The sequence below is a fragment of the Symphodus melops genome (genome assembly GCF_947650265.1).
Source record: "Symphodus melops genome assembly, chromosome: 12".
Classification (NCBI taxonomy): Eukaryota; Metazoa; Chordata; class Actinopteri; order Labriformes; family Labridae; genus Symphodus; species Symphodus melops.
The window spans coordinates 12,106,186-12,120,465 of NC_136702.1; the positions used below are offsets into that span (position 1 = coordinate 12,106,186).

The 14,280-nt window shown below is 42.2% G+C and overlaps 2 protein-coding genes across 2 annotated transcripts in view; both read right to left on the reverse strand.

Annotated features, from left to right (window-relative positions):
• pttg1ipb (PTTG1 interacting protein b) overlaps positions 1-2,724 on the reverse strand; it is an 82,183-nt gene extending 79,459 nt beyond the window's left edge. Inside the window, exons 1-7 of the mRNA XM_079357139.1 lie at positions 2,538-2,724; positions 2,247-2,302; positions 2,040-2,148; positions 1,624-1,729; positions 1,153-1,218; positions 574-620; positions 43-95 (exon numbers count right to left, since the gene is read on the reverse strand). Of these exons, the coding sequence (XP_079213265.1) occupies positions 52-95; positions 574-620; positions 1,153-1,218; positions 1,624-1,729; positions 2,040-2,148; positions 2,247-2,302; positions 2,538-2,640 (531 nt within the window). The 5' untranslated portion in view covers positions 2,641-2,724 and the 3' untranslated portion in view covers positions 43-51. The remainder of the gene's footprint in view (positions 1-42; positions 96-573; positions 621-1,152; positions 1,219-1,623; positions 1,730-2,039; positions 2,149-2,246; positions 2,303-2,537) is intronic.
• Positions 2,725-3,842: 1,118 nt separating this feature from the next.
• The window catches only part of myo10l3 (myosin X, like 3), a 54,030-nt gene continuing 43,592 nt past the window's right edge, over positions 3,843-14,280 (reverse strand). The window contains exons 23-41 of the mRNA XM_079357733.1: positions 13,127-13,528; positions 12,984-13,014; positions 12,030-12,836; positions 11,207-11,330; positions 10,718-10,961; positions 10,528-10,623; positions 10,228-10,321; positions 9,906-9,961; positions 9,660-9,802; positions 9,270-9,464; positions 8,924-9,081; positions 8,317-8,440; positions 7,591-7,888; positions 7,301-7,508; positions 7,032-7,168; positions 6,459-6,582; positions 5,927-6,382; positions 5,526-5,717; positions 3,843-5,391 (exon numbers count right to left, since the gene is read on the reverse strand). Of these exons, the coding sequence (XP_079213859.1) occupies positions 5,287-5,391; positions 5,526-5,717; positions 5,927-6,382; positions 6,459-6,582; positions 7,032-7,168; positions 7,301-7,508; positions 7,591-7,888; positions 8,317-8,440; positions 8,924-9,081; positions 9,270-9,464; positions 9,660-9,802; positions 9,906-9,961; positions 10,228-10,321; positions 10,528-10,623; positions 10,718-10,961; positions 11,207-11,330; positions 12,030-12,836; positions 12,984-13,014; positions 13,127-13,528 (3,994 nt within the window). The 3' untranslated portion in view covers positions 3,843-5,286. The remainder of the gene's footprint in view (positions 5,392-5,525; positions 5,718-5,926; positions 6,383-6,458; positions 6,583-7,031; positions 7,169-7,300; positions 7,509-7,590; positions 7,889-8,316; positions 8,441-8,923; positions 9,082-9,269; positions 9,465-9,659; positions 9,803-9,905; positions 9,962-10,227; positions 10,322-10,527; positions 10,624-10,717; positions 10,962-11,206; positions 11,331-12,029; positions 12,837-12,983; positions 13,015-13,126; positions 13,529-14,280) is intronic.

Consider the following 14,280-nt stretch of genomic DNA (forward strand, 5'->3'; position numbering starts at 1 on the left):
ATGAATCATCTAAAGGATTTTTCCCTCCAGGAAGTGCCGCTCAGATTCCTTTTAATGATCATTCATACGGGCATATGGGTTATCCTTTGCCAAACCTGAAAAGAACACAGGGCAAAGTGTTAAACATCGAAATTATTAAAAAAATCACGTTCCAAAAATCCTTTTTTGTTACACATTTTTTCATGCATTTTATTTGTGAAGGAGTTATACTCTTTAGTTTTTGTCCAGTAGATGGCAGCATATAGTCAATATTTTATGTTAAAATGTTTGTTCCCATGGCTCACTGTTAAATGTCTTAATCTTGACTTTGGTTGATCCTTTTAACTTTGCCCGGCGTGTTTATTCACTGTTTATGTAAAAAAAAGAAGAAGCTAGCTTTAATTCTTCACAAATACATTTTGTGACTCATAAGCGCACACACACACACACACACACACACACACACACACACACACACACACACACACACACACACACACACACACACACACACACACACACACACACACACACACACACACACACACACACACACACACACACACACACACACACACACAAGCGATGTCTCACCATATTTGTTTCTGATTTCATCATGCCTCAGCTGCATTTCTGTTCTCCTGTTGAGGAAGAAACAAAGACAACTTGTTAGAAAAGAGGAACACTGGTCATGCTAACTTTCAGAGTGTTTGAATCACTAGTACACAAGAACTGTCATTTTCTGATGACACTGTACATTTTAACCCTGTATACTCACATTTACGTGTAAAGTAAGTAACAATAAATAATAGAAAAGTAATTTGGTGGTTATTGAATACAAATTACTTGAACCAATAATTCAGAGCTATATATTCATAATGAAGTCTTGATAATGAATGAAACATCACGACCATATTCAACGCACCATCATGATATTGCATGATGGTTGTGATTAATGTGATATTTTTGAATCTGGCTGCAACTTTAAACAACTTATTTTATTATTCAAACTTCTGAGAAGGTATGAAAGCTTTACCATCAAATGGTTGTTTGTTTTAAGCACATTCAACATTGCAACATATGGGAGGTGCCCCTAATGTCAGTTCATGGTTATCATTTGGTAACATACAAACCCATACGTTACTGTATTCTGTGTCTGAATACTGGACTGACCTCTCTTTCTGCCGGGCCTTCCTTGCGCGGGTTTGTCGCTCCACCTTTGCATCTTCTTTGTTGTTCCTTGAAAATGAAAATGTGTTCATATAAAGATATTCATCATAATAATGTTTTGTTTTTTAAAAGCATAGATTTCTAAATAAGAAAAAAAAAATAACACCAGAAAAACACTAGACTTATACTTATATTGTAAGGGTTAATTATTCCAATAATGTCATCTAATAGATCACTTTACTCTTCAACCAACGCCCATCATCAAATTGACTCGTTTTTAGGAGAGGCTGGAGCATTTCCGAAAGAGTAAAGCTGTTTGGAGAGTTAACAACAGTAACTAATTCTGTCAGACTTTGGAGACAGCGGTATCAGTCGAGCCTCGCAGAAAACAACCCATTGTGCTCTCCAGTCCTCCTCCTTCCTCCATGGTGAACCAGATTTCACAGTCACAGCTTCATGTGACTCGATGCTTACCCTGTTCTCTCACACTTGCAGCAGCAGCAGAGGATGCAAACAAGAACTCCGATGACAATGATGCCAGCCAGCACTGACATGGTGATGATCAAAATCTGGAAGTTTACTGAAAATTAAAAAGGCAGACACACACACACAAATGGAAAACAAGAAAACACAATGTTTATGCTCCGCTTTACTACTTGTATTACTGATTTGAATTAAAAATGTATGAAAAACGACCAAGAACTGATAAACAGAAAGCAATTTATACTTAATGTTCTCTCAAACTAAAGCTGGAGTGTATAAAAATGCCTTTATTTTCTAACACACAAAATAAAATATACAATTATTTATTTCAACTTATTTATTTCAAATGATTACTTCAGGGTGCACCCAGACCTGACAATGGTCTAATAAGGTTAAACTAGTCTTACCCCAACATACCCCCCACCGTGCATCATTCAGTGGACACACACTTCTGGGGGGAAGGATGTTTCTGGCTGGGTAGTCGATGCATTGTTTGTTTGGTGTGCACCACAAACACTGCAAAAACAAGAAAGCACAAAAACATTGTGCCCGTGGTCTTCACTTTAACATTTAATGGTGATGCATCACAAACAATGCAGTTTTGTTTTACTTACTGCCACATTCTCCAAGCATTTATCACAACTTGTGTTTGAGCTCAAGGCACAAGGGGCTGAAAGAGATAAACAACAGTGTTTAACACACTTTGCCACACGAACACTTGAGTCAACTTCTGCTGCTGTAGACTATAATTAAATCTTCATAATTAGGCGGATCAGTACCCTGAAATAAGATGATTATCTTTGATATTAGGATAAGTAAAACCATTGTAGCTGCTCGTCATGTGACAGCCTCCTGACCTTACTCTGGACTGAACAAAAGCAGAAGAAAAACCCAGAAACACTTACTCGGAGCTGGAGAAGGAGTAGTTGTCTGCGCGTCTGTGGTAAAAATTAAACTGCAGAAAATGAAAGCCAATACAAACAGTGACCCTCTGCGAACCCCCGACATCGTAAATCAAGAGGAAAGCTTCAGCCTTCAAACGAAAACAGCGAGGAAGAAAGTAACGTTTCTGAAGAGGGAAGGAGAGTGACGAGCAGAGGGGAGGAGCTTCAGTTAACGAGGTCTGACGTCATCGACTCCAGACGCTGGTGTAAACATCTGCAGAGTGAAACATCTGCCTTCAGAAATGACTTAACATGTTGGTACCTGATTTTTCCCTTTACTAATCCCATATGAAAACAAAAAGTAACCAAGTTGCTTTAGGTCCCCACACAGGTATTTACTGGGTGAAATTACTTTATGATGTTTGTACAAAATGTAAGATAGATCAGATAGATAAAATAAAGTACAACCATAGGTCTGTTTAAAAAGAGGTTCAAATGTGTAGCGATGAGAAATTATATGGAAGAGGAAGCGAGTCACAAGTGATGAGTGTTGGGGGAAATAAACATAAATTAGAGAAATTCTCATGAGGTATGAGCATTCATAGCTGATTGCATGAGTAATTTCAAAGAGACTTGAATGTAATAGAATTATTATTATTTTTTTTTTCCTGTTATGTTTAAACACTTTACCCAACTTTGAGAAAGAAATTGGGGGTAGGAATTAAAAAAGTTTTTTTACTTCTTCCTACTTCTTTTTGAACATGTGTACTTATAATTTATTTAAATACATATATAAATGTATATATACATATGTGACATATGACATTCATTGTTCTTTTCATCTAATTTTATTTATACAAACGAATATATATGTACATTTTTGATTGTTTTCTTGTGTGAATACTCTGCTCTGTACACATGATTCAAAAAAAACTTCAAACTAGATCAGACAGACAGACAGACAGATCAATTGTGCTGCTGTATCACTCATCTTACAGAACCCACACAGGTGTTTTCAATCACTGTGTTAGTCGACATCATTCAGACTTTAACTACAGGCAGCAGAATGAAGACGCGCATAAAAAACTGACAGCTGGAAAATGGCCTTATGGTGGTTCCATTCAATTTTAACACTACACTTATCCACATTCTGGCATTGTGACACATCAGTCAAGTTATTACCATGTACCATTCTGTAGTGATGCATTTACGTTTGGCACCTGATGCATAGATTGAGTCACATACTACATAGACACTCTAAACCATTATGTGCTCTGCAATAACAAGTAAAATGAGATCAAATCAACCACCACAAACAGCTTTTGAAATACAATAATTTATTAAAACATCTTTGAATTTTGCTATAAAACAAATTCTGATTTTTCTTTGTCAACACAATCAGAAATACAGTCATCATCACGGCAACATCAATCTCTGGTTTGGCCGCCGGCAGCTAACCAGATTGCCTCAGTGAGTACAATTGAAGAGCAATGGAAGACAGTGATGCGATGCGAGGTAAACACTAAGCTCATTATGTCTAGATCATACTGTTGTCATGAACTATACTGTCAGTTGACTGGTATCGGCTTCAGTCCTTTCGGTTTATTTACACTGGACGACAGCGACATTTTAAAGGGAGTTGGCAAGCTTTGCTGTTGGGCTCAACACACTTTTCCTGTTGACAAAAGCAAGTCATAAAAAACAAACTGAGGAACACAAGCAACCTTTAAACAATACTTTTCTGAAATACATTTCTGTGCCCCTGAACGCACAAATAAAGATATGAAATGAACTGGGAAAACTAAACCAATACATTTCCAGCAGGCCGTTCATTCGTCTGCTTGATGCCATCTATACTTTAATAAATAAATACCCCACACTCACATGGCCTTTGACATCACTGAAATACACAGTAAAACAATCTTCAAACACAGACGTGATGAACAAGCCATATAGTGACTCATTTCTAAAACAACATCCTGGATCCTTTGTTTCAAAGATATACCGTCGTGTCCACACACAATCAAAAAGCTTTACACAAAGTACTTACATAGTAACATTGCATTTTCACAAATGCAGTGGTTATTAACATGAACTTTTTTTGTTAGATGCACTTATTTGAGTTCTAAGAGACAAGTTTTTATGTTGTCAAAGTAGTGATGTGACCTAATGGTAGACGAGGAAGCAGTAAGTACCAAGACACCAAACAAGTATATTCCATTCATGAAAGGCAGCTCAAATAAACCTCTCAATAAGGCAAGAGTTGGAAGATAATCTCCCTCAGAAAACTCCTCTATTACACATAAACCTGAGGGAATCTCCAATCAGGAGAACATTTTTTGGGGGACAACATGTGTAGGAACTACACAAGGAAAAAGAACATGTTTATCATTGCGACCTAAGAAAACTAGTGCTGCCTAGTTTGACAAAAAGAAGTTTCTCACTTTTGAAAGTTAAAAAAGTCCTGAAAAAAAGTCTGCTTGAATGGTGATACGTTATATATTTTTTCTTATTATAAAAAAAAGCATATCAGATACCTGAAGCACATTTAATGCCAGATGTGAGAAAAGACCAGTGTAACTAATGTGACCATGTTTGGAAGGAGGCCATACTTTAAAAGCTAATAATACGGGTTTCAGGTGCATGAATTTTGCTCCTTTTGCTTTAAGAAGACTCGGACATCATTTTTGACTCGAACTCTTGCTCCATGCTTGCTTCTTTGCTGTTAGATGGACTGTCACCAAGTACTTTAAGTGTCCTGTAGCATCGATCACCTGATCCAGCTGGCTCCATAACTGGACACAGACTTCACACTGCAGCGTTTCTTCACGATCATGTTTATGTAGGCTTTCATGATCTTTGTGATCTCTCCAACCTGCCAAAAAAAAGCACATGACACAAACAGTCAGATATACAGATGACCAAAAATGACTTCAAGAAAAAGAGAATAATCCACCTCTTTCTTCTTAACACACACAAAATGTAGTGTTTGAGGATATGTTGATGTACCTGTGGTGTTTCAAAGAACATTTCTCTTTCATCGACTGTGATCTTGTAGGTGCAGGGTTGCGGAGCGCCGAAGAATACGATGTGCTCGTACGGGAAAGTCTCCAGAGGCTTGGGCTCTCCTTTCTTGTAGACGGACACATTTTCAGCACTCACGCTCAACCACAGATCATGAGGGAAGCCTCCTTCTTTGCACTAAAAAGACACAAACACAAGAACTCATGAGCATTGTTCAAGGTAGCCCGGTAATAAGGAATGTGCTAATGCTCTGTGCTAAATTAATGAATCTGGAGAAGAGGGGGAGTTAGTGACAGAGCAATGCTTAGTGCATATAGATGACACTAAGGTTTAATAGTGAAAGAGTAATCCACATAAAGCCTCAGTTAAAGACCCAGTTCCCTCACCTCGACGTCGAACAGTGTGGATCCATATCCTGGCCACTCCTTGATGATGGTCATATATTTGAGCATGGCCTGGTGCTGATCCAGACCATTAAGGCGGGACCACTTCTCCATGATGCTCGCCCTGGTGGCAGACGTCTCTTCCTTTATCCACATCTCCAACATCTGCTCCTCCTCCATGCGCTGCTTCTTCATCGAGCCAGTCTTCAGTCCCCGGCGCAGGGTCCCATCAAGGAAGCTGGTCCTCCGACGCTCCAGAGTCTGACCCGAGCCAGAGGCTCCACCCACCTTGGTGAACTGTAGGATGCGAGAGCGCAGACGCCCCACAGGATAGACACTCTCCAGACTCCAGGCTGCTCTTGCTTTGTCTCCGTACAGGAACTGAAGGCGCAGAGCGGCGAGGTGCTGCAGGGTCTCCTCTCGCGAGGGGAAATGGCCCCGAGTCAAACTTTCATGAGCCTGACGAAACAACAGAGCATCGTTAACACCAGCGAACACGCGACATGAATCAATCTCAGTCAAGTGTAAAACACACCTGTTCAAACATGAACGCAAACTCCACTCCTTCTTTGGGCATGCTCTCAACATCCAGAAAGCAGTAGAGTTTAAAGTAAAGTTTCCATTGGCCTTCATCCTCAGCATCGTCGCTGCCAGCCAGTCTGGAGGGAAAGCAATAAGCCTGTCACGAACATGTTTATATTCTTATCTTTATTAATAGATTTTATGTATGTTGTAAATCATATACTATGTTAAAGCTCCTATAAAGAGCTTCCAGTGTTGATCCTTGTCACCCCCTGTGGACAAAGAGGCGCCACTCATCTCTTTTTGTCATGCACATGCATTTTAGTGTTTAAAAAAAAAAGGGAAAATGTAAAAACAGACAACGTGCTGTTTGTCACTTTATCTGAGACCTGCCCTGCGGCAGCACCAGTGTCAAAATAAACTGTTTTCTTGAGTCTGATTCATAACCAGTTAATAATATCAAAGACAAACATATTACACAAGAAAAGAATAAGTAAGCATCAACATCAGATAAATACCCATTGATCTAAATTCATAAATAAATATGGTAAAATAGACAGTACACCTGTGATCGTGAATTAATTACCTTTCAAACTTAGCCAAAACATCAGCCACGAGCACCCTGCTCTCCACGGCTCGGTCAATTGTGTTCTTGTGTTCAAATAGTGCAAACATGTTCCTGCTGTCCTCCATAGCCAACCCTCTGATCAGCTTCTCCACCACCTGGACAATAACAGTCAAGAGTGCAGTGTCATAATGAAACATATCTGCATGTGGGCTTGTGTAAATAAGAAGTCATACTTTGTAGTAGAACATATATAGTAGCCAATGCAGTGCCATGTACATCGTGTTTACCTCTCCAGCTGTAGTGTGTGAGTTAATGGAGATCTTGCAAGAGCCTCCTCCATGACAGTAAACTGTGGTGGTCATTTCATGCCTGGAGAGCAGCGCCATGATTTCCTCCTGGGAGGGGACAAACTCTCTGGTCTTGGTCTTCTTTAGAGACTCACCGACGAAATGGGCAAACATTTCGATCTCTGTACAGGGGAACAGCTCCCTGATCCTGAAAACACCCCGAAACATAGAGACAGTCAAGCGAGAGGTTACAGCTAGATGTGATGATGGCATGACTGAAACCCGCGCACCTTTTGAGGTGAAACTTGAGGTAGCGTAGGATGCCTCTGCTGGGCAGGAAGGTGCAGCTCATACAGGTCAGGAGGTGCCAGTGGGCGCGATTGGCAGGACTGTTGGGATGAGGGACATGATTGGTTTGTTTGATGAGCTGGCAGTAAACCTCGTCTCTTAAAGGCCTCAGGTCTTGGCAGGTCTGCAGGATTCCCTGGATGATTGGCACGGGGTCCGATACAGCCTCCATCTCCTGCAGCGAGTTGAAAATCTTCACAGCCTCGTCCTGCAGGCTGGTGTAACCTTTTTCCTTTTGAACTGGGGGAGAGAGACACACACACAGGATTACAACACGAGCAAAAAGCTTACTTTTTAAAATACACACTTCACATTACACTGGCAATAAGATATACCAATAAAGTTTACAATTTAAATCTTTCAAGATTTATTTTCCCCTTCGAGCAATGATTGAACTGTCAACACATCATTTGATGTGAAGGTCGATCACACTGGAAACTTCCTCATCTATGTGAACAAATCACACATTTGTTTTTATAAATAACAAAACTTGTCTTCTCTTGCTTGTGAGCCTTTATGCTGTAAAGTTGATTTTATAATATATTGCACTGTTCGATAAAGATAGAAACAAACTCAACAACCTTTCAAGGTTCAGTGTTATTCAACATAATGATGCGAGTACATAAAGTAGAAATCTTGTTTGTAAGCAGCCGAACCAGAGCACTCACGGTGGATGCTGACATCTCCATAGGGCAGAGGTAGAAGAGGAGAGTGCAAAGGATGCTGGGTATATCTCAAAATAGGGTTCCTCCAATACGTCTGCTCCACAGCCTCCACATTCAAACTGCTCTCCTGAAAAAAGATGAAAAAAACGCAATCAGTTGTTTTACAGTAAAGTGGTGAAGAATTATGAGTGTAAATCAAAACAGGTTAAAAGGTAAAAATAACAGAGTGGCAGCAACACCAGTGGTGAATATAAATACCGCAGTACAGTTAGGAATGTGAGGAAAAAAGGTAAAACGACAACTTTTTTAAAGCACGAAAAGCCAAGAGTTAGAGCAGATCACTGCACACACAGTGAGTACATGTACCTCACTTCACTAAAGTTTGTGTCCCTGCCAAAGGTTTGCATGACTGAAAAGAATAGGAGTTACAATGAAATAAACCATCACATGTTAGTGAAGTGTCGGGCAGAATCACTTTAGTCTATAATCACAAGCATAGTGAAAATCACACAACCAGACACTGCATAAAGACTAGTGAAGAGTTATTCGCAGGACATAAGCGACAATGCCAGACTAAAGGAAGGAACAGGTTAATCCTTGAGTACAGTACCTTGATATCCCTGATGAGCTGTTGTGTTGGAGTTTCAATGGGAACTTTGCTGTCTATTGCTCCCTGTATGGCGTTCGCCCATCGCATTGCTTCATTCAGCATTTTGGTGTAGAGACGGTAGGAGTGTTTACGTCCATGGATGATTATATTCCAGTAACCTGAGTGAAAACAGACAGGAGGGAATTCCCTGATTGAGCTATGAAATATCATTATGAGTTTAATCATGAAACATTTGCATGAAACAGTGACCACTGAGAAAGATGAATGATCTGCAGACTATAGACTATATAGTTGAAAGGTGTATTTCCCTTGCTAAAGATGGCATTAATGTTGACCATGAACTGACCGGTGTCCTTGAAGACCTTCTCGTCCGGCTGCACTACAGAGCAGAGACTGTTTAGGACGAGAGTTCCCAGTTTGGAGGCAGTACGTTCAGATGACTTGTAATAGTCCAGAGAGGTAGTGGTGAGGACAAACCAGCGCTTCTTCAGCTTTAGAGACGTGCTTTTGGCCCCAGATTTCATCTCTTTATGGAGCCAGCCTGAGAAAAAGAAATAATGTAACTTTAAAGTATTCTCAGATGAAACATGATTGTTCCTTTTGCAATCGCTCAAACATTTGTTTCTCTTTTGATGCACAATCGCACCAACCATGCATGAAGCTAACCAGAGATGCCGCACTGTGCATAAAACTGCACAAATCAACCCTCAGAGACTGTGAGTGTCAGCTGACTGACCTCTGACTATGAACTCCTGTCCGTCCACCTTGGAGTCTCCTTTAGATTTCTGGAGCAAGCCGATCCAGTGGTGCATCTCCTCGGGTGTGTCTGTGTTGCAGTGGATCACCCGGTTAGCCGTGATGATCACAAATGAGTTGGGCCTGCAAAGCGGAACATGTAAGACTGTAACACCATGTGCATGATGTCATACCAATTACATTTTAGCTTAACGTACTTTGTAAAGTTGTATAGTCTTTGCCTCACCTGTCTGGGTTGTCTGATGCACACACCGAATCAATCAAGCCCACATCTAGCGTGCCCTGGACAGACATTTCAATGTTAACAGTCTTCTTGTCATAGTGTGAAAAATGTAATTCTCTAAGAACAACTCAAAAAGAGGTCAAAAACAGGATCCATGAACACTGAGATAAGAAGCTGAAGGGGTTCCAAAAAGGAGTTGGGTTAACTATGCAACCCCAATCTGGACCTCCTTCATCTGATTGGGTTTTCATACTACATTATTCCTGCTGAAAGAGTAATATAGAGGCTGGGGCCCCGAGCAGTAAAGAAGTACAACAGCACTAACCACTGCATTCTTTGGGTTGGCCTGTTCATGGTGCATCTCCACGAGCTGCTCCGGGCTGGCGCTGTGGACCCGACTCAGCACATTGAACCAACCACTGGACGGAGTCAGAGGGAGTTCAGAAAGGGAAAGTCAGCATATATGTAATTGGAAATTACTCCATGAACTTCCTCTGGCAACCACAAGGGGGAACTTTAATGCCACACATCACTTTTAATGAGAGACGCTCACAAAGATAAACACCACCAACAAAAGAGGCAGAGTGAGTCAAGAGTCTCTGTAGAATATGTGAACACAATGTACCTGGCATCTTCTGGAGACTCTGCATAGATGTGGTAGGTCCTCTCCTCTGTCACTATGTTAAGTGCATTTTCCTTTTCATGATTGTCCACTATGTCCCTGAAAAAAGATCCAGAGTAAACCAGAACTAAGTGAAGAAAAGGACAACCAGACTAGGAGTTTTAAGCACACTGATCTGAGATCAGGGTCTTACTTGGCCACCCGGATGTCGATGGTTCCTTTAAGCTTCTCTTCGCTGTCGTTTTCAAAGTACATGAGCTTCGACTCACGCAGAACAAACCAGCGCATCTTCCAGTTGCGCCTGGACAAAGTGGACATGCCCCCTCCTTTCTTGTAAAGCCAGCCAGACTTGAGGGAGTCCTGTTTGGCTCTAAACCACATGAAGGTCTCATCCTTCAGGACGCACCAGCGACGACGCCACGGAATCATCAGACCACCTGAATGAGGGAAAGGTGCAGAGAGCAGAGACAGAAGATCTTTATTTATGTCATCATACAGTATGTGAAACATATATGCATAATCACAGAGGTGAAAAAAAAAAATCCAGATTTAACACCACCAAACTACACCACTACATGATGCATATTTAACAAATGGATATTTTAGAAGTAGGACATTTAAGGAGGAAAATGTTTAGGAACAAAACAAACAAGCATGAAAACAGGAAGACCATCAGACTCACTCTTCATGTATAGGTAGCCGTGGAAGTACGGAGGCCCGCTGCCATTCAGCAGATGCACTCTCCCATTGGAAACCTCCTCATCTGTGTCCACGTAGCCATCGTTTTCTTCATCGCTGTCAATGAACTGAAACATAAACAGCAACATTCATGATGAGGGATTCCATTCATGACAACACTTTACAGCCACTTTAAGGTGTGCGTACTATTCATAATAACATGAATCAGTGAGCAACAAGCAAAGCATATATTGAGAAAATTTAAACAGATCATTTTATGAAAAAATAAATGAATAAAAAAATCAGTGTCCTGGATACTGCAAGTGAGTCTTTTCATGTTGTCACTCATCCTTGCCAAAATACTGTTGAAGACACTGCTATACATCCACCCACACTCGTGCACACCTACTGTATGCAGGCTTCTCCCCCTTTTGACATTTTGCTGATCTGACAGTTTGAGTGAGGGTGGAGCTTCCTGCTGTATCATGGAATAAATTGACATGCTCATCAGGAGAGCCAAAGCAAATAATGAGAGCTGTTTTTCACTGTGATTCTAACATGAGTGGAACCCAATGAATGTCAGAGAAGTATTCAGTGCTCACATGTTGATAATACCCTTCAGTTCATATTGGAACAGGGGCTTAGTTTAGATCTGACATAGAAGAGGGAGATTTACTAGATCTATGTTTGGGTATAATTTCAGGGCAAAACATTTTTTAAAGTCAGATTTTTTTTTTCTTTTTACAGTCGCACCCAGAAATAGTAACCCATCTGGATCAGATCTGCAGCATTTGATATATATATTTTTTAAGCTGATTGTGACTCACCGAGTCTGAGCTGCCTCTGAAGGAGTCTAGGCTGTTTTGGGTGCAGGAGGATTTACGCAGCACCTCCTCATCTGTGATATGGCCGTCATTAGTGCTAGCACCTGAGCTCCCATGAGCCTCGTCAAACTCTTCCTGGTCATAGTCCGACTCTGCGTCAGGCACGTTTGTCTGGGTCAGTTCCTCGCCTGCAGGCTCAAAGTCTGACCCCCTGCCTGTCCTCCTCCGTTCTCCGTTGGTGACGACAGCAAGAGGAGGAGGTCTGGATGTTCTGGAGTCAGCGAGACGAGAGGCATCGCTCAGCCCGTTAGGAGTTAGAGGAGAGAGTTTAGTCGGTGCAGGTGAGGAGGCAGAGTTGGGAGTTACTACTTGTCCTTCTGCAAAGGCAGGCGGAGGAGGGGGGATACTTTGGAAAACTTCTTTATCCAGGGGAACCACAGCAGGAGGAGGGAAGTCCGGCAGAGGTATGCACTCTTCGTCAGCGTGGAAACCCTCGTCCACCTCCTCCTCGGCCAGCGGGGCGGTGGATTCCGTCGGGTCATGGAGGTTCTCTTCACTCGAAAGGGATGGCTCCAAACCGCCAAAGTCCAGGAGCTCCAGGAACTCAGTAGCCACGCGGGAGGCTTCTTTCTCCAGTCTGTAGATCTCTGCGTCCCTCATTTGGCGGAGCTCCTCACGGGAGACATCTCCGAGGAGGGAGACGCCGTCCTCCTGCTGCTTCTGCAGACGCTCGATCTCCCTCTCCAGGCGCAGGATCTCCTCCATCTGACGGCTTTCCTCCTCAGAGGTGTGAGTCTGAGACGGCTCCTTCTGTGGGTGGGACAAGGAAAGACAAAGAGAGTGAGTTTAAAACACTTTCTGCCACAATCATGAGTCCAAATTATGTAGTTTGTTCAGGTGATTACATTTTTGGACATCGTTAATGATGTATATATAGAACATTTTAAATTAAATTACCTTTTGACAAACACCATTTACCAGCGATCTCCTACAAAAGAATCGAAACACATTCAGGATGACAAATGTTATTTATAAAACAATGATTAAAGTTTTTTTGTTTTTTTAAAAAAAGCATTGTTTACACATCGCAGTGACTTTACCTTTTCTCGTCTGCCTTCGCCGCCATTTTCTTCTTCTCCTCCTCCTCCCTCATCAGCCTAAGCTCCTCCTCCCTCCTCCTTATCTCCGCTTCCATCAACCGCTGCCTCTCCTCCTCCTCCTCCTTCCTCCTCTTCTCCTCCTCCTCCCGTTGCCTCCTCTCCTCCTCTACTCGCCTCCTCTCCTCTTCCTCCTCTCGCCTCCTCCTCTCCTCCTCCTCCTTCTCTCGTCTTCGTTTCTCCTCCTTGAGTTGGAGAACGAGGGACCTGGCCCGCTGTCCTCTTTGGTGTTTCTGCAGGACGATGGTGGCGATGCGTAGGCGCAGGAAGACGCGTCTCCAGAAGTGAGCGCGGTAGTTCTTCTGGATGGTGATGACGCTGGACAGAACCCTCTTGTACTGTTTCCTAGCGGGGGGGGGGGGGGAAACCAAACACACACATCAAAAAACAGCCACATTTACTTCAACATTATCACATTTAGTTTCACCGCAAACATAAATGTGACATTGCTACATGATCGCCTCCCGGCTGCCCACTGGCATTCTCAGTTTAAATACACACTTGGTTAAAAAAGCTTGTACATTGTGAAATGTTTAGAGTCTGATTGGCCATTGTGGCTGTGTGGGCTCCTGAGTTTAGCCCTGTGACTAAGCCCCATCATCCACACACTGCACATGCACTGAACACACACATGTATAAACACACGCGCACACACACACAAACACATGTGACTAACAAAGGACCACACACTCTGCCTTTGAACCTCTGACCTATAGTCTCCTCAGTAATGACTCTGTGGCCTCTGACGGCTCTAGTGTTACACATCATCACACAAAAGGCTCTACTTGTCTCTTGCTCCGCCTCCATAGGGAATAGAACTCGCAACTTGAACGCCGTCATCGGTCCCTTTATACTCTCCCAGAAGAGCTCTTCAGCGGACTGTATGTGACCGCACGGCAGCACACAGGTGGAACACAGCTACAGTACATGCCTTCAGGGCTTCTGTATGTGCATATTTTTAAATCACCATACTGATGGATGTCCGGTCTGAGAGCCAGAGGGGACAGTGGGAAAAAAAGGTCATGCTGAAGAAGAGATTTATTCAGGGGATACAAACATCAACAACTGTGCAGCTAATAGTAAACTGTCAGCACGAA